Here is a 23,297-nt window from a genome sequence, read left to right on the forward strand (position 1 = left end):
CTTGTAAATCACTTAGCGCAGTGTCTGGCACATAGTAGGCATTATATAAATGCTAATTTCCTTTTCTTCTCTTCCCTTTCCAATCAAACAAGCATTTCCAACTTTGACATGCTTTCCGGTTTTCTAGGACAATTGCCCTCTTCTCTTTAATCCTCGTCAATCTGATTATGACAAGGATGAGGTTGGAGATCGCTGTGATAACTGTCCTTATGTGCATAACCTGGCTCAGATTGACACGGACAATAATGGAGAAGGTGACGCCTGTTCTGTAGATATTGATGGAGATGGTAAGTTCTTTTTCTTTCTCATTGCATTTCATGTATTTAAACATATTATAATAAAATGTTCAATCTTATTAACCTTATAGAAACACTCTCCATGTGTATTCTCCCTGGTTCTTGTCTGCTTCCTTCCTCCTGTAGCGAATATCTTCAACTCTACTGAAATTGAAATACGACGTTGATGAAATTTGCACCCTTTATTTTCAAAGTTTTCACCTTTTATCCCTTTCATAGTTTCTATGGGAACAATACCCTCTTGCCCCGACCAAATCTTGCTTTGGCAAGGAAAAGATTTGATAACAGTGACTTATAGTTTGTAGTTTATATCTGTCCAAAAATATACGCATTTCTTACATAATTATGGTGTACCTACCTTGTAAAAGCATTTCAGCCATTACCAAGCAAATAGGACAGCTTTTCTTCTTTAGTCAGCGGCCTTGAAATTATGCCACAGAAGTAGCTGCCTGATCTGTCTACCAGTTACTATAAAGGCTTCACTATCAATAAATACTAATGGACTTGTTTAGGGCCATATCCATTCATGCAATATATTCCACACCCTCACAGCACTGCTTCATCCACTTTGTTTCCAATCTTACATCCCCTTTACCATCTACCCTGTATATGATCATACGATGTCTATTTCATATTTGCCAGTCTAGTGATGAGGAATGCATTACTCCTGGAAGTAGCCCAATTCTGCTTTGGGGAAGCCTTAACTACTAGGACCATTTTTCCTGACGTCAAGGCTGAATTTGCCTCTTTGCAATTTCTGCTTCTTGCTCCTAATTCTGTCCTAGGGGACCAAAACTAACTAGCTAGCTAGCTAGCTAGCTAACTTACACTTCTTCCATATGACAGCCCTTCAGATACTTGGGGATACCCATAACGTCCCCTCCCCACCAAACCCCAGGGTCTTCTCTTGCACAGGCAAATTTCTTTAGCCAAAACTCATCTATAATAGCATGATCTCAAGGCCCTTCACCTTCTTGGTGACCCTCCTCAAGACACTCTTCTACATAGCAGTGGCCTTCCCAAAATGTGGGGCTCTGAACTAAATATCCTAATTTATATCAGACAGGATATAGAAAGACCATTGGCTCCATAGTCCTGAACAGGATATCTCTCATACCTTGAATTTCATGGATAGTTTCTGAGATGGCATGTGAGTTAAAGGCATCTACCAGTTGCAGATAGTGGGCTTCTCTCTACTCCTATCCATGTTATTCCTAGTATTCCTTTGCTTAATCAAGTGATTCCACTTAAAAACAGTTGGATGTAAAGTTAATGCATGCAAAATACTGTGGTATAACCAGAGGTGGAAAAATTTGCACTATATACATTCACAGGATCTCAGACTCATAGATTTAGAGCTATAAAGGCTCTTGGAAATCATAGAGTTCAATCCCCTCATTTTACAGATGAAGAAACTGAGGCACATAAAGGTTAAATGACTTGCCCAGAATTGCACAGCTAGAAAGTATCAGATATAGGATTTGAACACAGGTTTTTCTCATTCTAGTCTACTATACTGTATGCTATGTCATGTTGCCTTTCAAATTTTTTTAATTTCTGGGAGACACTGAGGAATCTGTACATTGATATACTTATAAACATCTGAGGATAGTAACCTGGAAGACAATCTCTATTTGTTGAGAGATCTCCACAAAACATATTTCAACCACAGAACATACTACTTTATCTCATACTCTCAACAAAACCATCCTCATGACCATCGACTAAATCACTCAGTCCGAACAGTAATTTTCCACTTTTTGTAAATTCAGTCTCTTTTTTCAATGCACTCCACCCAGAAATCCAGGGTTCAGCTTTATAACATGCTTACTGTCTTGATTATAAGCACCAGGAGAGCATTCTGGTGATCTTTTCTAGCCCAGGGGTAATCAATCGCCACGTACACCCTTGAGGCCTTTTCCACTCAGGCCCACAGCTGCTACCTCTTCAGTCTATCAGTAGGTTGAAGAAGTATTATTACTCCCTTTAAGCATATAAAGAAATAGTCCCAGAGGAAGAAAGCTATCTGTACAGTCATAGAGCTAGGAATTGTCCAAGATAGCACTTGAACTTAGGTTTTCTGGGTACTATCCTAATACTATTTCCACTACAAAATGCTTATGGCAGCTTAGAAAGATTTTTTCTACTTCTGTGATTTCAAAAGTTGTCCAAGTTCTGAAACTAGTTCCAATCTCTCTTCAACCACTCAGTTCCACATTTCCCCAGGATACTTCCAACTGGTTGTATCAACACCATCTCAAATTCAGTATGGTTATGACAGAATTCTTCATCTTCCCCCTTAAATCCTTTTCCCATGGTCCTCCCCACTGTTGGCAATATTATGATGGTTTTTGTATGAAAAAAGCCAGTGTTATCTTGGATGCCTTGCTGTCTTTTGGCTATTTCAGTCAATTGCCAATTCATATTACTTATTTCTACACAATACAGCTTTTCCAGGAATGTAACATCATTTATTTAATTTCCTGAAACAAAAGACTAGAAAGAAAATCTGGCAAAGCTTTGCCATTGGTATTTTCCCACTAGCAAATGCTAAAATAATATAATATCCTGCAGAACTCCTGGAGTTTCAATGGAGATAATCAATTGGTCATACAGGTTGGAATCCCCAAAGGTGTGCATTGTAAAGACACTTACTCAAAGACTACTCATTATGATTTATTATTCAGAAATCCCCAAGAGTGGGCTCTATTTTTTAAAATATGAAAATTGTAGCAGTTTCCACAGAGAAATATAATTCATGCTATTTGATAAATCCAAATACTTACACATATGATCATAATATAGGTGATTTTCTTATTGAAAACAAAAAGAAATAATGAAAGTGATTTAAGAGATAAGAAATAAAATACAGCTTTTCCCTAAATTCAATATGCTTCCACATCTTTCTTTGGTCATCTGCAGATGTTTTTAATGAAAGGGACAATTGTCCCTATGTCTACAATACTGATCAAAGGGACACTGATGGTGATGGGGTTGGAGATCACTGTGACAATTGCCCCTTGATGCACAATCCTGACCAGGTAAATAATCAGATTATATGAATGAATAGAGGAAGAGTGAGATATAGCTTAACCTAATAAATATTTGGTAAATGAACAAGCAGACTGAAATTAATAATTATTTTTGCTATATATCCATTATATAACATAGATTATGTACAAATATGTTCATTTCATAAAGTGTGGTACAATCAGTCTTTTGCAGTGCTGTTCTTGGCTGAAGCTTTGTATGCTTGCAGCAAAGTCCTATTGCAGGGCTCTGATTGTCACAGACAAAATATAGTGGATTTCCTAGTCCTTCATGCTGTGACATGCAAGTACTCACTAAATTCCAACACTGGACTCAGGTTCCAGATGATGCCTTTCCATAAAGCATTCGAGAATGTAAATGATTATTCTCACAGATGAAAATAATAAGGGACCTTAAACTCATGGTATTTATATTCTCATAGTGAAAAACAAACAGCTCTCCACAATGGATCTTTGTTAAGGCCAATATTATGAACTACTCTTTTGAAGTTTTTTTATTCTTCCACTGAAATGGGATTAATAACTTGTCACTTGGTCTTGTTAGACTGATGTGGATAACGACCTTGTTGGCGACCAGTGTGATAATAACGAAGACATAGACGAAGACGGCCACCAGAACAACCAAGACAATTGTCCCTACATCTCCAATGCTAATCAGGCTGACCATGATAATGATGGCAAGGGGGATGCTTGTGACTCTGACGATGACAACGATGGCATTCCAGATGACAGGGACAATTGCCGGCTTGTTTTCAATCCTGATCAGGAGGACTCAGATGGTAAGTGCTCTTCAAATAAGCACAATTCTGTTTGTTTTATTTTTTGGTGTGTGTGTGTGTGTGTGTGTGTGTGTGTGTGTGTGTGTGTATGTGTGATTGTTCACTTACAAGCCAAGAACTCTGTCTAGAAGTGTTCGTGAAAAGCTCTCCAAAGGCAGATAGATATTAGTGTGATGAAATCATCCTAAAAATTATAGTGGAAAAACACAGTTGTCTTAGATATCATATGGAACTGGACACATAAAATGCTGCTTGCTTCTGCATGACCTGTCTGATACATTGCTGACATGTTGCTGTGTTTGCATTCTTCAACAGATGCTAAACATCAAATGTGTATGGATTTGGCAGTGGGGATAGGTAATGTCAGGGTTTTCATGATTTATAAAGGGTCTGGTGATCTTTGAGGAACAAATCTCCCCATTAGAAATAGAAAAAGAGATGAAATATTGACCAAGGAATGATACTTTTTTTTTCTCTGAGACAGAGATAATGGGAATGGCTCAATTTCTTTCTTTTCCTTAATGGTCAGAGATTATAAATTATAAAAATAGTACAAAATTCTAATCTCTCTTGAGGAAAATTATGATTTTAGGGGAAAAATTAATTTGCATTACCAAATTATGGGATCTCTTAGAAACAAGGAGATTGGGAAAGTTGTCTCAATGGCACATGTAGAAAGCTCCTGGCCATGGCTCTAATTATATAGTATCTAGATAAAGAAATACACAAATGCTCTTATTTATGGACCATATTAAATCAAGGGCCCCTTCTTTAAATCACATACCACTGAGAAGACACATTCTTTCAAGAGCTTATAGTTAGGAATCCTTGTTATTGCCAGCCAATATCCCTGGGAAAAGACGTACCTTGTAGGTAGATGGATTTGCTCAAATCCTAACTTTGGACACAAGGACTCTCTCTATGACCAGCACAAAGGAATTTGGAGTTGGAGACCCTGGTATTATCATAAGTGTTAAGGAAACAAGTTCAGGAGCACACAGCTGTCCAAGATTTGGAGTTTGTCTTGGGATATTACCAAGTAAAATGGTCTTGGAAACTTGAACACAACACTGGAGAATCTGGTCTTCTTTTCCCAGCAGCTGGATTACCTCCTTGCATAACATTTAAAGGTCCTAGGATCATAGAGTTATAGATTTAGAGCTGTAAGGGAACTTAGAGTTCATCTTATCTAACCACCTCTTTTTTATATATTAGGGAACTAAGGACCAGATAAGTTAAATTACTTTCTCAGAGTCACATAGGTAATAAATATTAGTGCTGGGCTTCAAACTCTGTTCCTCTGATTCCTTGTCTAGAACTCTTTTTCTAAATCAAGTAGAAACATTTCATTTTCTAAAAAATCCCCTCTACATTCTCAAATTTATGGAATATGACCCGTGGCACTGTGATGGTTTGCAAATTTCAGGAAAAATAAAACAAAAAATTCATCTAAACATGTAGAATGGGCTTCTTTGCAAGGTAATGAGTTCCTTCTCACTTGAAATCTTCAGGCAAAGGCTGAAAGACCTCTTCTGGGATATGTTGTAGATGGGATGTTTATTCAGGCATAGGCCTCTGGGGTCCCATTTAACTCCATGGTGCTCTGATTTTCCAATTCATTTGGCATAATCTCCTTACAGACACAGAACTCCAGGTAAAATGGGCTTGACCACCAAAATGCTACTTACTTGTGTCCAGGAATGTCATATTGATAGCATTATGGTACAAGTTCTATGGAGCTCAGGTTGCTCATCTCATTCTCTCCAATTATATTCCTTTACGTAAACTGTTCCTGATAAACTTGCTAAAAATTTTCCGGTAAGTAAATCATAAATAAACCCAATTCAATAGCTTAATAATCCTGCCTGAAGTGGGAAGGAACAGATTAGGGAAGAAATATTTTACAAATGGAAAAAAATTATCATCACTTAGGAGATTCACAACAGAGTAAAGAGTAGAATGTAAAAACTCCTGTCACACAAACCATTGTTTCAATTTATTCCAAAGTAGAAATTCAGTAGAGGTTTGGGGTTCCCCACCCTGATGTATGCCATTAATTTCTGCTGCTTTGTTTGGCACATTACCATTTTTGAGGTGAAGGTGTGTGTGAAAAGATGAATGAAGTGGAGAGGAGGTAGGGATGTTATGATGATTAACATAGTCAGGCTAATTGGTGTGGGAGTCCTAGGACAGGGACTGATAAAGGAATATAGACTTAAAGACTCTATAGAAACTTGACTTCAATTTTCAGGACATGTTAATTTACTTTGATTAGATATTGACTGATCATCACTATCTTTTTACTAATCTAGGTTCCTTTCCTTTTTTAATACAGGTGATGGAAGGGGTGATATTTGTAAAGATGACTTTGACAATGACAATGTCCCTGATATTGATGATGTGTGTCCAGAAAATAATGCTATCAGTGAAACTGATTTCAGAAAGTTCCAAATGGTGCATTTAGACCCTAAAGGAACAACCCAGATAGATCCCAACTGGGTAATTCGTCACCAAGGCAAGGAGCTGGTGCAGACAGCCAATTCTGATCCTGGTATAGCTGTAGGTGAGTTTCCAAACAAAATATGACACCATTATAGTCCTTGAGTGGATGGGGACCATAGGATATACAGATATTGCGAATTATGTGAGTAGTGTTTGGTGTGATGTTTTGAGTATTCTCATTGACTAGGTGCCATTTAAAATTTGCTCATCAGAACATCACTACACCAGGAAATGAGCAGTTGTTGTTTAATATAAAGCATGCCATTTTATATTCTGAAGCATGGTCGTTGGAATAATCCGGCATAGTGTAGTGCAAAGGGGAGGGCTTACAAGAAAAACAGGGTATTTAATAACATTCTTAATAGAAGAATAGGTACAGCCTTTTTCTTTTTTCTAAGAGTAAATGAGGAAGAAAATAGGGACGATGATGGCTATTCTTTCCTTTGAGATTCATTGGAATGTTAAATGTATCAAAGTTTCCCTAGACTTACAGTAGAAGTTCGACATTTTTATAGAAATGAAAGTCATATAGGATGATTTGTATATCTATGATGTATCATAGTGTTTTATATGTTTCTGGGTCATTCTAACCCCCTTAAGAGGAGCAAAAAACCTAAACGGTCAAGTTAAAGTTTTTCTTTGAAAATTGGTTATCCCTCAAAAACTGGTAACCAGTGCAGGGGAAGCCAAGATCAAATCATAAAAAGAAGGACTTTGTTTAGATAAAATAAGCTTTCAGACAGTGCATACTACTAACAATTGAAGGATCCTGGAGGACACAGCAGAAGACAATGTGGAATCTCATTTCCTGAAGACATCCCTTAAAAACACAGAGAGGCTGATCTCTCTACAATGGCTTAGATGTCACTTTGTCCTTAGACATGGGTATAAGAACCATTGTGGTATAGTGGGAAGAGTGTTGTCCATATGATCAGGGGACCTGGGTGTAGATCCCAGCTTTCATATTTATTTCCTGGGCAATCATCAGCAACTTACTTAACCTCTCTGACCCTCAGTTTCTCTCTCTATAAAAGAAGACTCATAACACATTGCTTACCTTACATAGTTTTTATGAGAAAAGTGCCTTGTGACTTCTGGAGCACTTTTTAATGCGAGTTGTTGTCATGGACAAAATTGACCTTTGTATGTTTTTTTTATCCCTTCTCAGCCTCATGATGTTCAACAAAAACAGAGATAAAAACAAACAAAGAAAAACACCAGGAAGCCAAAGACCAGAGTTAAAATCAAGGGCATATGTAGCCTTCCCTGAATTCTCTTGACTTGGAAGGAATCTTCCTTAGTTTTCCAATTCCATAGTACATTATTTGTGTCTCTATCAGAGGTCTTATCATGTGTGTAGTTACTTGCATTCTTATCTCATCTCCCCAGTGTTCTATTAACTATTTGAGGTCTGAGGCCATACCTTGTTAATTATCGAATCCTTTCATAGCACCTAACAGCATCAATCCTCCAACAACCATTTATTAAATGCCTAGTGGTAATGTGGATAATAATAGCACCTATCTTCCAGAAGGCCAAAGGACTATAGTCCCTAATGGTTTGGTAATTGTTGGACTAATCAATGAAATTAAGGGAATATTCATCTTCATCTGAAATTATTGCTCCCTGACATGTTTCTCATTTGAATCCAGGTTTTGATGAGTTTGGCTCTGTTGACTTTAGTGGCACATTTTATGTCAACACCGACCGTGATGATGATTATGCCGGGTTTGTGTTTGGCTACCAATCAAGCAGTCGGTTTTATGTTGTGATGTGGAAGCAGGTCACCCAGACTTATTGGGAAAACCAGCCCACCAGGGCTTATGGCTACTCAGGTGTATCACTCAAAGTGGTGAATTCTACCACTGGGACTGGAGAACATCTCAGGAATGCTCTATGGCACACAGGAAACACAGAAGGACAAGTAAGGAAATTGAGGTCTATGAGGTGTAAGCATTAGTAGGGGGAGCTGATTACCTGCTTTCTCCTTCAGCTTCTTGGAGTTCTCATTTCTTTTAGAAGCTCCTGTTTTCTTCTTGTGGCAACTCTATCCCACTAACCTTCCAGATGTTAAGCTACAGGTCTTTCAGAAACTGTGTAGTACTTTAAAAAGACTAAGTAATAAGAATGACTTTGTATGACTTCCTGTTTCTTTCCAGAAGTACTATTTCTCATAGAAAATGCTAAATAATAACTGTTACATTCACTTTCAACTCTATTCAATGGCAATTTTTTTAACTTCTAGGTACGGACCTTATGGCATGACCCCAAGAATATAGGCTGGAAAGATTATACTGCCTACAGGTGGCATCTGACTCACAGACCCAAGACAGGTTATATAAGGTAAGGAGGGCCTCAGTTCTTATAGTTTCTTTTCTATTTCCTAGGTATAACTTACCTTTTCATAGTTTTCTCTTTCTCAAAAAATGGCAAATTTAAAGATTAATGGATAAATCCACTAATTAAGCCTATCTACCGATTCTTCTCTGGAATCTTAGATTCAAAATATTCTTTCTTTTAATTCTCCACCTCTCTGTGGTGCCTAGTTTAGTTTAAAGAAATGTCTCTGAAAATTGGATAAGGTGTGTGTGTGTGTGTGTGTGTGTGTGTGTGTGTGTGTACATTGGATTGGGGGGGGTAGAATGATAGAATTAACAGTAACTGAAATGGAAAAAAAGAAAGTATGCCATGTAAACCACCCATAATGCACCTATTCAAATAGTTCAAACTGATCCAATTTGTGAGTAATACATATTTATAGTTAATATTGAAAAGGAAGCCCAAAGATAACACCAACTTTACCTATAAAGTATGAAGGTTTGCTTCTTTGAAAGAAGATAATTTTCTTTCTAACAAAATGTTTACATTAAAAAAAGTTTTTGAAATCCATTTCCACTAAAAATTGGGATGGAGGCCAAAGAAGGTAAAAGGGAAAAATGAATAGCATAGTCAGTCATCAGTCAATAATTATCTAGGAATAACAATAACCATCATTAGTGTTTGTACAGTGTTTCAAGATTGGAATTATAAATTATTTAGTACATTTTACTAAGTTACTATCTAGAATTTAGATTATATATTCAAATGGGATTTAGAATATTTTATCTTAATAATTCAAAACTCATTAAATATAACCAACAAATACGCATGTTTCTCCTAGATAGGTTAAATTCAAGAAACAGAAAAGATTTTTCTTAATTGGAAAAAAATAAAAACTCAATTAATATCTTTGCATTGAAATACCAGAGAGAACACTACAGCCAGGTTTCTTGGAACACAGATATTACTCTAATATACTTGGTTATGGTAAAATAAATTTTCAAAAAAGATGATGGGAAATTTCTTTGGTGACTCATTGGAATCCAGTAATGTTTTTTGTGACAGCCAAATGCTTCACAGAGCTATATCTGTGTATCTAATCAATAGCATATGACTATTGGCCAAGCAGGAATGGGGAATAGGTTAGGGACATACAACACAGGTTAGAATAGGTATACAGCTGAAGCATTTATTAAGCATTTACTATAATAGGCACTGTCCCAAGTGCTGGGGCTACCAATAAAAGCAAGCAAGGGCATCCTAGAACTCAGTGTTCTTATATTCTAACACAGGAACTAAAAGACTAGGGATTGGGCAGATTATCTTAGAGGGATGGTTTGTAAATGGCAGGGAAGTAATGTGGAGGTTTGGTTCCAAGGCAAGATAAAGCAAAATATGAACTGTCAGAGCCTAGCCTTATAAGGGAAAAGCCCAAAGTTCCAGTGAGAAGGGGATAGGGAAGGTGGTCAGACTGCAGGCAGTATGATATGAAGATGTCTGGGAAGTGGCATGAAGGCCCAGTTCTAGATCAGATGGTGTGATAGCTCTCAGAGGTACTGGTTCAGCATTGCTGGACCCTAGACTAAGGACGAAGTAGATTTATCACATATTTAGAGTTATTAAAGAGGTGACACAGTGTAACACAAAGGACGCTAGATTCAGATACCAGGGTTTAGATTTCATTCTGACACATACTAGATGTGTGACCCAAGAACAAGTCCCATTACTTCCCTGAGCCTCTATTTCCTCATCTGTAAAATTGAGATAATAATAGCCATAGAGAGGCCGTATACCATAGTAGATAGGAAGCTGGTCCAACACTTATGTCCTAGTTCTGATATACACTATACAACCCTGGTCACTTAGCCTTTTGGTGTCCCAGGCAGCTTTGTAAGATCATATCATTTGCTGAGCTGGTGCTGATCTGAATTGGTAAAGGGAGCTTCTTCACCAAGTATTTCCAATAGCAATGAAATCATAGTTACTGTCAAAAAATAAAGCATGACTTACGGGGGTTAAGTGACTAAGTTGTTGAGGACAAAATGAAAATGTTCATAAAATGCTTTGTTTAATCTAAAGAGTGAGGTGAATATCAATTACAATCATCATAAGCTGACCCCTGAGATCAATTGAAATAGTATGTGCAAAGTGCTTTGTATATATACCTCTAAGGACTCTAGAAATGTACTGCACAAACACTAGCTACTGTATTAGAGTATTTGTGCGCATTCTCTAGAAAGTTAATTGCACTTCTATTGTTTCTTTTCCAACAGAGTTTTAGTACATGAAGGGAAGCAGGTTATGGCAGATTCAGGACCAATCTATGATCAAACCTACGCTGGGGGACGGTTAGGTCTTTTCGTCTTTTCTCAAGAAATGGTCTTTTTCTCAGACCTCAAATATGAATGCCGAGGTAAGTTTTGGTGAATCTTCCTTTAGAAGCAGTTGGCTGTCCCAGGGGAACAACTTCAGATTGCAAAGCAGTGCCAATTTGCATTGGTAGATAGTTTCCTCCTTGAAATTCCCAAGCTAATGAAATCACAGATGAAGTAAAAAAATGAATATACATAAAGATCTCCATGTTGTCTAATGAACATCTGGGGATCTATGCTATATAACGAATAGTGACTAAGTCACTATGTGACCTCCAGACCATCTACAAATCTGTGATTAATTAAAAAAAGATTGACTCTTTCCGTAATGTGTATATTGTGAATTAAAACCTTGGAGAGAAGAATCTTGTGGACGGAATGTGATGGCTATTCAGCAACCAGTCACACTGAATTATGACATCAAAATGTTATACCTGGAATGGACTTCAAGAGTCCAGGTCCCTGCTTTCAAACACATAAGAAATTTTTAGAGATGAGATGAGACACCTGAGGGTCAGAGAATTGAAGAGGCTTGATTAAGGTCATTGTTAGCCAGAGGCGGAGGGAGAAGACCTAGAATCCTTGACTTCTGTCTCTCCTTGTGCCCTCTCTCTTTCCTTTACATCATGTTGTCTCTCAAAATAGCTTCAGGCATTTTTCCCATAAGCATGTGTGTGTCTACTCTGTGCAAGCCATTGTGCTGCTGCAGAATAACCTTTCATAGGATTTGGATTTATGAGATTGTAAGTTATTTAACTTCCCTTGGGCTTATAAAATGAACCAGTTGGACTAGATGCCCTCTGAAAGTCCTTCCAGATCTTAATCTATGACCTTATGTTCTTATAGCCAATAATTCCTCTCTTACAGAGAAGGCAATGAGGCCCAGTGGGGCAAAGTCAATTGCCCAAAGGTAGCTCATGTCACAGTCCCACTATTCATTTTATCTCTCTTTTCTCCCTGCAGATGCCTGAGCAAGGGATGCTGCCTTTCCAGCAAAGTACTGTGTGTGCTGTGTGTAACTGAGACACCTCAATTCAATGCAGTACTTCCAGCTTCTCTCTCTGTGCCTTCTCTTCCTTCTCCAGTTCCTTGGCCCTTTCCTCTGAGCAGCCTTTCATTTCTCCATTCCCAGGAGTTGCTCAGCCAATTCTATGCCCAAGTGCCTTCTGAGAAGTAATATCAAAAGGACCCTAACACAAGTGGCCAATGTGCCATAGAAGCAAAATATGATAGTTAGACACCTTCAGCAGAGTGAAAAAATTGAGCACGACTATGTATTTTACTGTTTTTGTTTGTTTGTTTTAAAAGGATGACGTTTACATGTAAAGTGTAATTACTTAATATATTTATGTATATGTAGCTGAAGAGGATGCTGAGTATAAGCCATGTCTTAAATTAAGCAGGAAAATGAGTGCTAAACCAATTTCAGTGCAGGACTGGCCTACATGAATACATCAGTCAAAGGTGAATAGGAATTAAATCAAGGTTGTAGTACTGTAATAGTAAAGAAAGAGTTGGGGGTGGGGTGGGGTGGTATAAGGGTCACAGAAGCCAGTGTAATGGATCCTCTAACTGATTGGGGTGTTCTTGGGGAGAAAAACCCACAGAGAATAACCAAAACAACCCACACATTCAAAAGGCATCTTTTCACATCGGTACCAGGAAATATTTTGCAGAGGAGACCTAGCAATAAGGCCTCATTTGTGACAGTGTGAAAGGCTAGGTTCTATGGGTTGGAAGAAGAGCCTGACCAGCCAAAACAAAATTGGTATATGAGATAACAAAGCGGAGTACCCCAGCTCGAACCTTGCACTATGATAAATCCTTCTTTTTCTATGGTTAGCCGTTCCCTGATTTCTTGTGGGTTGCTGTTGTTTTTCTCCTCTGATCCATTTTCCCAATCTCTGCTGCTGAAAAATTAAAAACAAAAGATAAAAAAAAACCAAAAACAAAAACAAATGCACTTTGACATGTAAATCCTGATCTGGGCTTTGCAAATGATGGCAATGTTACTGTTACCTAGTTTGGTAACATATTACATTAAGGTTCCAGTTATAAATGTTTGTTAATATTTATTAGATGATTATCAGATGCAGCTATGTTCTCTAATAACTTATTTTAAGCATATCATACACTGCCTCTTTAGTACATTTTTGAGAAATATGAGTATAATGAACATATAGCAACATGTACATACTGCTAAAACAATGTATGTGCCCGTCAAAATACATGGCTTGATAGTACTAATTTGTCATATAGAATGCTATAGATTATCATAGGACGAAATAAATCATAATAAAGAGTTTATAAATGGAACCTTAATATATATAGTTACCCCCAATTTTAATTCATTATTTCATATTATTATCTGCCTGCTGTACATAGGATGTTTTCTTGATTGAATATTGAAGAAGAACCAGCATTTAGTCTAACCAGGTCCACCAGTTAATCAGTTATTCTCTAATAGAAAAATGTTCAATACCTTTTTTTTTTCCTTTGCATTAAATTGCATGTAGTTTCTGCACAGGAAATACTTGCTAATCAAACTTCACATATGGACTTTACTAAGGAAACATTCTCTATTGCCTAGCCCTGGGCAACTTCTTTCTGTCCCCTCTTCTTTCCAATGGAAATTTTATTCCTATAACAATAAGAAATAATTCACAGCTCTTGACAATGTTGCACATTTTATTGCATTTTCGTATTAGCAACTTAAAAATGCTTCTGGTGATTACTTTTATTGTTGTTTTGGTTTTGTAATGTTTTCAGTCTTTCTCAGTTCATGCTTCTGGTTTTTGGAACTGTATTCCCAATTCTAAGTAAGGGTGGGGGAGACTTCATTAAATGTCACAGTTGTCACGGCCATGTAGGATTTTGGTTATTTGGAGCTGTTTGATTGAAACGGTACATCAGCGTGAGACAATGATGTTAATATTTAGACTGTACCATACTTTCCTTTGTAAATTATTTATGATGTTTTTCTTTAAAAAAAAATCCTTCTCGTCCAGATTGATGAAACTGCTTTGTTTTGCCAAAGACTGTAAATAATTATTTATTTGTTTACATGGACAAAATTTTACCATTGAAGTCCTTCATTTAGCTAGAGACTCATTTTTATACTTTAAAGATTAATAATAAGAAATAAATTGTAAAAAGGTTTTATATAAAAGCTTCTCTCTTTATCTTTTTTATAAATTGAAGGGACTCCTTTTTCAGGAGGGTAGAAAGAGGAAAAAAAAATCAAACAGGAAAGAACTTTTTTAGTTGTGTTACCTAAACAAGCCTGTTGCTTGGTTACAGGTTGCTTCAAATATACTCCTTAGAGAGCAAACTATAGGTTTTCTGGTCCCTTATGGAGACACTCTACTTCTACACAGGTCTCAGAATATCCCACAGAACCTCCCAACACTGTTTATGATCCAGTCAGTTAAAAATTTACCCCTGCTGCTTCTTTTCATTGTCAAACAAAGTAGGGAGCAGATTTTTCACAGTGGATATTGGCAAGCATAAGGAGAGTGATTCAGACAAATTGCAACAACACAAGGGACACCCCTCACTAATACAAGCTGTACTTGTCTTGACCCAATCGGACACTAAGGAAAGGAAAAGAAGATCACATTTTCTAGGCAAAGAAAGCTAAAATCTTATTGTGCAACCAAAAACAACAACAACAACAAAACCAAAACCAACAACACCCAAGTATTTTAAGAAAATAACAACATGGTAACTTAGTGTAGTAGTCCCCAAAGACTCCTCATCATTTTTTTTTGGACAGACTATGATGAATTAGAAGTAAAATATCAGGTTGGGAGATGGAGGAAGGACAGAAATATGGAAGAGAGAGGGAGGAGGAGAGAAAGAGAGAGAGAGAGAGAGAGAGAGAGAGAGAGAGAGAGAGAGAGAGAGAGCAGACAGACAGACACAGAGACAGACAGAGAGACAGAGAGAGGACAGAGAAAGACAGACAAGAGAGAAGGGAAGGAAGTGGAGGAGAGGGAAGAAGAGAAGCGAAAACAAAGGCAAAGAGGAAGAGGGGGGAGAATGGGAAGGGGAGAGGAGACAGAACAAAGGGAGAGTGGGAACAGAGAGGTAGAAGAAAGAAGGAAGGAAGGAGTACTAGAGAGGTTAGGGAGAGAAGACAGCATGAAGGGAGAGATAGATGAGAGCAAGAAAAAAGGAAAGAGAGGTGAAAGTGAGAAAAGTGGAATTAAAAGAGGAAGCAAATGGGACAGAAATAATTTAAAAAAACACATTTAGTTGAAAACTTAGCTAGATGAGCGCTCAATCCAACAACGAAACATGAAGACGAAATATTGTCATTCTTGATGACAAGGGCTGAATCTAAGCCCTTGTGATGGCAGTAGTTACAAAATGCATAGGTTTTATTGTCCAAATTATGAGTAAAAATGTCTAGGTCCTATGGTGAGGATCATATTATCATAGACTTAAAGGTGAAAGGGACTCTTAAAATATACTAGTTTAGCATTTGATTCTAATCTAAGAAACTTATCCAGGATATTGTGGAGAGGACTCTTTGTCAGATATAGGATAGAACAGAAGGCCTCTGAGGCCCCTTCCAGATCTGAAATTCTCCTATTCATTCATTCAATCAGTCATTCAACCAATGAACATCTATTAAGAACATACTATATATTCACACTGTGCTAGATGCTGAGGACACAAAGGAGAGTTAATGAACCTGTTCTTATCCTCAAAGAATTTACATACAAATTGAGGAGACAGGCATATGTCTGTATATATACACCACACACAAATACATATGTCGATTTTTTTAGAGTGTGATGGGAGTATTTGTAAAGGTCTCATGTGGGTAATGGTGATAGGACTGAACTTTGTGGGAAGCTAGGGATTTGAAGAAATGAGAAAGGGGCACATTACAGGCATGCAGAGCAACCTGTGTGAATGCGTGGAGATGGGAGGAGTGTCATGTCTACGGATCAGCAAAAAAGCTAGTTCAGTGGGACCACCAAATTCATGAAGAGGATGAATATATTAACAAGCCAAGAAAGTAGGTTGGAACCACTTTGTAAAAGGTTTTGTCAAACAGAAGTGTTTGTTTTTGATCTGGGGGAGGAGGTGGTTAGGGGGGCAATAAAAGCTCCTGAAGCTTTTTGAATAGGGCAATGGCATACTTAGGCCTGTGTTTTAGGAGTATCACTTGAGCTGTGATGGATTGGAAAGGAGAGAAACTGCAAGCAGAGAGAGCAGTTAGGAGGTGATTGTAATAGTCTAAGTGAGAAGTGAAGCATCCCGAACTAGGGTGATGGCCAAGTGAGCATAGCTAAACAAACAGATAGTGAGGGATGTTATGGAGGTAGAATTGACAAAATTGGGCAGCAAATTAGATATGTGGTGGGGAAACAGGAATTCAGGATGACTCAGAGTTTGCAAATCTGAGTGATTAGAAGGTCAGTGATCTCCTTCATAGAGATAAAGAAATTCAGAATAGGTGTGGGTTTTGGGGAAAAGATGATGAGTTCTGTTCTTGGATATGATGAGTATGAGAAGCCTATAGCATATTAGAAAATTTTCAAAAGACATTTGCTGAGGCAGGATTGATCTCAGTGATCCTTTGATATGACTCTACAAGGCTCATGGGGCCCTGCCAGGAGGAGTTTGGATGGTACTTAACACAAATGTACTAAAATAAACAGTAGTTTTAGGGAAATCATTTAGCTATACATGAAGGATGTAGGTGGCGAGGTCTAAACATAATGGCTCCAAATCTCTCTCTCTCTCTCTCTCTCTCTCTCTCTCTCTCTCTCTCTCTCTCTCTCAAATGTCAAGGGTGAGTTATGGTTTCATTGGGGCTTTCCCAGTCATAACTATAAACAATTTCTCCTCAGGGAAACTTTGAGTGAAAGTCACTGGCAGACAACTGTTTCGAGAAATAATACTGTTCTTGCTTGAGGCTCATCAAATATGCTCTGTTATTTATAGAAGGGGCAGAAAGAACACATTCATAGATATACAAGGCTTTTTTATAAACAAAAATGCTAATGATTTCAATTAGGTTTGTGAGCCAAAATAAAATTAGAAGGCTACCTCCCAAGGGATATAAGAGATTAAACAAATTCTCAAAAGATTCAATGTTTGGAGATGTCCATCAGCGGTCCCTCAGGCAGCTGTTGCTGGTTAAAACTGTAGGCAGCCAGCCACTGGGAAAATAAGGTAGTTCCTGCTGTGGGTCTGGTTGGGAAGGTTCTATTCAGTTCTGGAGAACCCCGGACCAGCTCCAGATTGTGTCAGGTCACTTGAGGACACCCTAGACTGACTTTCAGTCTAGGGATATGGACCACAGGATGCACCAAATGGCCTAGTGACTTTTGCTCTGACTGCCTGTGAAATTCCCTGAGGAGCATTCAAATGGCATATTTTGCCTCTGGAATCCTGCCAGTGACTTGCTACTGTTGAAACTAATTGATATGACTGAAATCTATTTCTTCAGTAGGTAAATTCAGTGGAATTTTATAGGTGGTTTCTTTTTTAATCGAATAAATGAAAATGTATTTATCTAGCACTTACTAGGTGCTACTAACCATTGAAGATACCAAGACAAAACGAGATAGTGCCTGCCTTCAAGGATCTTACATTCTATTTGGGAGAGAACATATGATGGTGGTAGTGGTGTTGATGGTCGGAGAAAAGAGTTGTTTTTGTTTTTTTGGTTTTCTTTTGGGGAGTTATGCATGGCAAATATAGCCATATGGCAGTTGATTGTCATATCTCCAGAAGCAGTGGTAATATTAATTTATTACTACTTCCAAAGCAAAAGGAAACAGTGAGGGGTGACTCTAGGAATGAGGGTATGTGGTCCAGCATTGACGATGGCAGGATGTCCTAAGGTGTCTAAGGCAGATGGATGTGAAGCCTAGTCTGAGACTAGTCAAGGATTTGGTTCAGATGGCACTGTTCTAGGTGTGTGTGTGTGTGTGTGTGTGTGTGTGTGTGTGTGTGTGTGTGTGTATGGTTGAGTTGGGGGAGAAAGAGGCAAATGCAACAGTGAGGCAAATGGCAGATATATCAAATCATCCAGGGTGGATGGATATGAAGCACAGTCTAGGGCTAACCAGATATAGTCAATATAGGTGAATTTGCATCTCCTCATGGTCTAATCAAACTCAGCCCTAAGAAAGAGCTTCAATCTGAAGATATTAACTCACCCAGAGAAGGAGGCATGTCCTTTAGTCCAGAGGGCACTATTCCAGGATGGAAGGAGAGGAGGAACATCAGAAGGGAGTATGTCAAGTTGTCCCAAGATTTCAAGTCTTTGACTATTCTTCTCTAGAGTTGAATGAAAATGCAACTAAATAGGTATTATTATAGAGTAGATTCAGAGGAGAAATTAGTAAGGTCAGCTCTTTGGGGTGGATTTCTGTTATAAGTGAACAAAGGTAAGAAAATAGATTTGGACTGAACCAGAGGTTACCCTTCTATCTGAACATAGTTCTTCATTTTTACCACTATAAAAGGGCTCTTTCTCTACTTCACTCCAGTCACACAATAGTAGGTCGTGTCTTTTACCACACCTTGTCTTGGACTTGCATCATCTCTAAGGTTTGTAACTTTGAAATTCCACTCTCCTTCTGACTGCCTATCTTCCATTTTCTAAACCCCACTGAACCTCATCTTCACCATTATCATGACCTGTGATCCTTTGACCTAAATTAGTGTTCCTGGCCCTTTTTTTGTTCTTTAGTGTACTTCCTTCTATATGCAGCGAGAAGATAGAGTAAATAAACAGCTAGCTACAGAACCAAGCAAAAGTGTCATGGGAGCCAAGGGAAGAGGGCATGTCTGCAAGGAGATGTAGTCAACAGTGCCAAAAATTGCAACAGGTTATCCTCTGTTTCTTCTGCTCTCCCTCCACCCTCTTTCCAACATTCTTAATGTAGGTGTTACCTACATTATCATTATCATACTCTTTGTCTTGGCGATGTAATTCATGTTTATCATTTCTCTATGTGGTTAACTTTTGGACATATACCTTCAGCCATGATTTCTATTCTGAATTCTGTATCCACAGTTTTGTCTGTAGAATGGCTGCAGCATGGATCCTCAAACTCAGTATTCAAAATATTGGGTTCATTGAAGCAAATAGTTGGCACAGTGGATAGAGCTCTAAGCCTAGAGTCAGCAACACATGAGTTAAAATCCAGCTTCAGACATATACTAGCTGTGTGACCCTAGGCAAGTCATTTAACCTCTCTCTGCCTCAATTTCCTGAAATGAAGTGGGAATAATACATACCTCTCATGGAAGGATTAAATGAAATATTTGTAAAACACTTATTACAATGCCCAACACATAGTAGGTGCTGAATACATGCTTGTTTCCTTTCTTCCTTTTTTTTAATCCTTATTTCCCATGCCTGTTCCTCCTTCTAACTTCAAGGTTTTTGACTGTGGAACAACCATTCTCCTTGTTCGTCATTTCAGATCCTTGGTGTTATCTGTTACTCTTCCATCTTTCTCATTTCTTACATGGAATGAATTGTAAAATTCTGATATACATTTCTCATTTATCACTTCCTGTCCTTTCTAACTACCATTATGATAAGATGGGGCTTTTAAGCATCTGCCTAGATTATTGCATTTATTTCCTAATGGGTCTTCTCAAACTTCCTATTCTCTCCTCTATTCTTTATACTACCGCTGGAATAATCATCCATATGTACAGATAGGGCCGTATCACTTTTCTACCAAAAATCTTCAGTGGTACTCTATTTCCCATCAAGTAAAATTTGGACTTCTTTGCCTGGAATTAAGGGCCCCCACAATCTTGTATCACCCTACTTTCCCAGTATTATCTCATATGCTTCCCTCCATGCAAAGTCTATTCCAGCCAAACTGGCCTAGCCTGTACCCTAAATATGTCTTTGTAATGGCAACTATACCAGCACACCCAGGATGTCTGCTAGTGCAGGTTCTTTTATCTGCTTTACTAGGAAAGCAACTTAAAAGGGGTCAATAATTTTCTTTAATTAAACAGAAAAAATATGGAGAAGAGAAATAAAGACAGACAGGGCTCTACTGCCTGAATCAAAGCTTTACATCCATCACTGAATTGAGAGAACCTTTACCTCTGAGGAGTCAGAGAGCTCTGAACATACTGCCACTAAGAGTCTCAACCAGGGAATCACAACATCTTTTTCATAAGCCAGCCCCCAAAGCAAAAGTTCACCTCTCACAATATATACTCTTTCAGCTAATAGACTCACAGCCAGAAGTCATCACAATGGCTCCTGACTCAGTGCCTAATTAGAAATTAACAAAAGGTGTGTAAGCCTTCCTACAAGCAAGCAAGCTTCCCTTAATGGGCTCCACGTGAGGCCTATGGATGGGAGGGAAGATCTTATTCCCCATTAACCTTGCAGTCTTGGGCTTTTCTACTTCTGTGAGTTTGCTTATGCTGTATCTTACGTCTTGTAGTTTTAGTTCTCTTCTTTACCTGTTAAATTCTACCCAACCTTTACGGCCCAGTTAAAATTCCACCTCCTCCATGAAGACTTTTTTGACCCTTCCTCCTCTTAACCATTTTGTACAGAATGAACTAGGATTCATGCACCAGTTTTGTTTTGCAACTCTCTAGTATAGTCAATATACAACAATGTGAGTATATTTATCTGCATCTTTTCATCTTACTAAATTGTAAGCTCCATGAGGGGATGCATTTTCTTTATTTTTCCCAATGTTTATCACAGTACTCTGCACACAGTAGGGGCTCAATAAACATTTGTATAAAGAAGGAAGAAGGGTGACATAAACTTCTTAGGAAAAATAATTTAGCAATCCCAGGGTCAATATGGGTTCCCTAAGCACAGGCCCTTTATCATTTAATCTGATTTCTTTTTTTAATAGGTTAGTGATAGGTTTTGATAGTTTGATAGTCTACCATTGGTAGATTGGAAAGATACCATAGACAGAAACAATCTTTATCTAGCAAACCATTTGACAGAATTCCCCATAACAAAGAGAGAAGATGTGGGGGGAGGGCCACGATATTCTGGGCACAAAAAATATTTTGCATCAGCTTGTAGTTGGATATGAGTCTGAGTTACAGCTTTAAGTCATCACTTTAGAGGAGAGTCATGTTAACAACAAAAAAGACAGAGAGAAAGACAGAAATAAAGAGGCAGACACAGAGACAGATAGAAAGGGAAACAGAGAGGGAGAGATGGAAACAGAGAGAGAGATAAAGAGATAGAGAGTAACAGAGAGACAGAGACAGATAGAGAAAAATAGAGAGATAGAGAAAATAATGGCAAGAGAGCAGGAGGGTCATCTGAAAATTCCTTATAAAGAATTCAAGATTTCTGCCAGTTTGGACTTGTGGGAAGCAACTAACTCCTGCCAAAATAATCATGCCTTTCCTTGATGGGAGAGGAGGGGATGATAACTTTCAAATTTGCCTTTGGGATTTATAGCATTGCTGGATTAAAGTTTCTGGACTCTGTAAAAGCTAACTGTTTGATGGTTTAACCATCTGTCTTCATTGTATTTTTTTTCATTCTCCCAGGATCATTATTTCACAGGAGCACAATATATGCCCATCTTTAACCTGACACCTAGGAAGAATATACTTTTTCTTAAACCTGTAATTCTGGGCTATTTATGGACAAGTACACCTTACTTCATGCAATGAATTAGTTCTTGAAAAATTCAATTCAACAAATACTATGTACTACGCAGAAGTATAAAACATTGCCATTTTGGGGGAGTTTTCAATCTAATTGGCATTCTGTCACTTAATGAGCTTTTTTATTGCTTTTTATTGCATAACTTATTTTAGAGTGTCATCGATTTCTCCAAGGAATTATCAAAACAATTGCTACAACTGCCACTGGGTGAAAATGTTATACTGATTAGGATATTTGCGGGACCAATTAAAACATCTGCACATGTAAGAGTCAATGACAATATAAAATACTACATGACCAAATGGCAAAACAAGTGGCTATAGTTAGAGAGAAATTCAACTGTATTATATCAGAAGTGAAGTGGATCCCTTTTAAAAAGGTTAATCCCATATTTTAATACCCCAATACTTCAGTGTATCTGAGTGCTCACTGATGTAGGTACTACCTACAGTGATGTCAAAGCAGCCAATCCATGCATTCTCACTTTGTATAACTCCTGTCCATATCCTGCCATAAATCTTCCACAGGGGTTCACCCAACATTCTGGGTCCTTTCATCTACCTTTTTTTTGACATTTTAGAGATACCAATGGAAAATGAAAGCTGATTCCCTGAGTATCCCTTGCCAACTGTAAAAAAAGAGTCCTGCAGGAAATTACTTTGTAAAGTCAATAATTATTTTATAATAAAAATTGTTTTCATGTAACTTACCTGCTTTTAATTATAGATACAACCAATCAAGAAACATTTATTAAATCTTCCAGGCACTATGCTAAGTTCTGGGGATACAAAATGAAGCAAAAGATGTCCTTGCCCTCAAGGAACTTACAATTTTTTTTACAGGAATCAAATTCAGCTTTGTTTTATTTATAGTTGAGTCTTATTCTTAGTAAAATTTTACTAGTCAAACCTCCACCAATTCCAAAAGGCACACTTATAGGGATAACAGTTTGACATGTCCCAAGGGCTGAGTTTCTTTGCATTTTATATAATGTTTATACTATCTCTAAACCTATACATTGGATTAAAAACAAAAGAACAAAAAAACTACCCAGTGTACAGTAGTATCACAAAATAATTTGAGTTATTTTAGACATAATCCTTAGACCCAATGACTGACATGTTTACAGTGACAGAACAGTGGTGTACAAGTATTGCTATTGAAAATTAGTATTTCGGTTTGCTGACATTGCATTTTGAATTAAATCAGTAACAAAACTAATCAACACATACATAATTACAAAAACAGCTATACATGGAATGTGTTGACAATTCCCAAATAACGTTGTAATTTTCCTTTAATCTGCTCAATAACCACCT

General features: G+C 37.7%; 1 protein-coding gene across 1 annotated transcript in view; it reads left to right on the forward strand.

Moving 5' to 3' along the window:
- Positions 1-14,461, forward strand: part of THBS2 (thrombospondin 2) — a 47,312-nt gene extending 32,851 nt beyond the window's left edge. The window contains exons 15-22 of the mRNA XM_036767570.1: positions 128-287; positions 3,219-3,337; positions 3,891-4,125; positions 6,461-6,688; positions 8,280-8,551; positions 8,873-8,970; positions 11,220-11,359; positions 12,282-14,461. Of these exons, the coding sequence (XP_036623465.1) occupies positions 128-287; positions 3,219-3,337; positions 3,891-4,125; positions 6,461-6,688; positions 8,280-8,551; positions 8,873-8,970; positions 11,220-11,359; positions 12,282-12,289 (1,260 nt within the window). The 3' untranslated portion in view covers positions 12,290-14,461. The remainder of the gene's footprint in view (positions 1-127; positions 288-3,218; positions 3,338-3,890; positions 4,126-6,460; positions 6,689-8,279; positions 8,552-8,872; positions 8,971-11,219; positions 11,360-12,281) is intronic.
- The last annotated feature ends 8,836 nt before the right edge of the window (positions 14,462-23,297 follow it).

Source organism: Trichosurus vulpecula, chromosome 7 (genome assembly GCF_011100635.1).
Source record: "Trichosurus vulpecula isolate mTriVul1 chromosome 7, mTriVul1.pri, whole genome shotgun sequence".
In the NCBI taxonomy this organism is placed as follows: Eukaryota; Metazoa; Chordata; class Mammalia; order Diprotodontia; family Phalangeridae; genus Trichosurus; species Trichosurus vulpecula.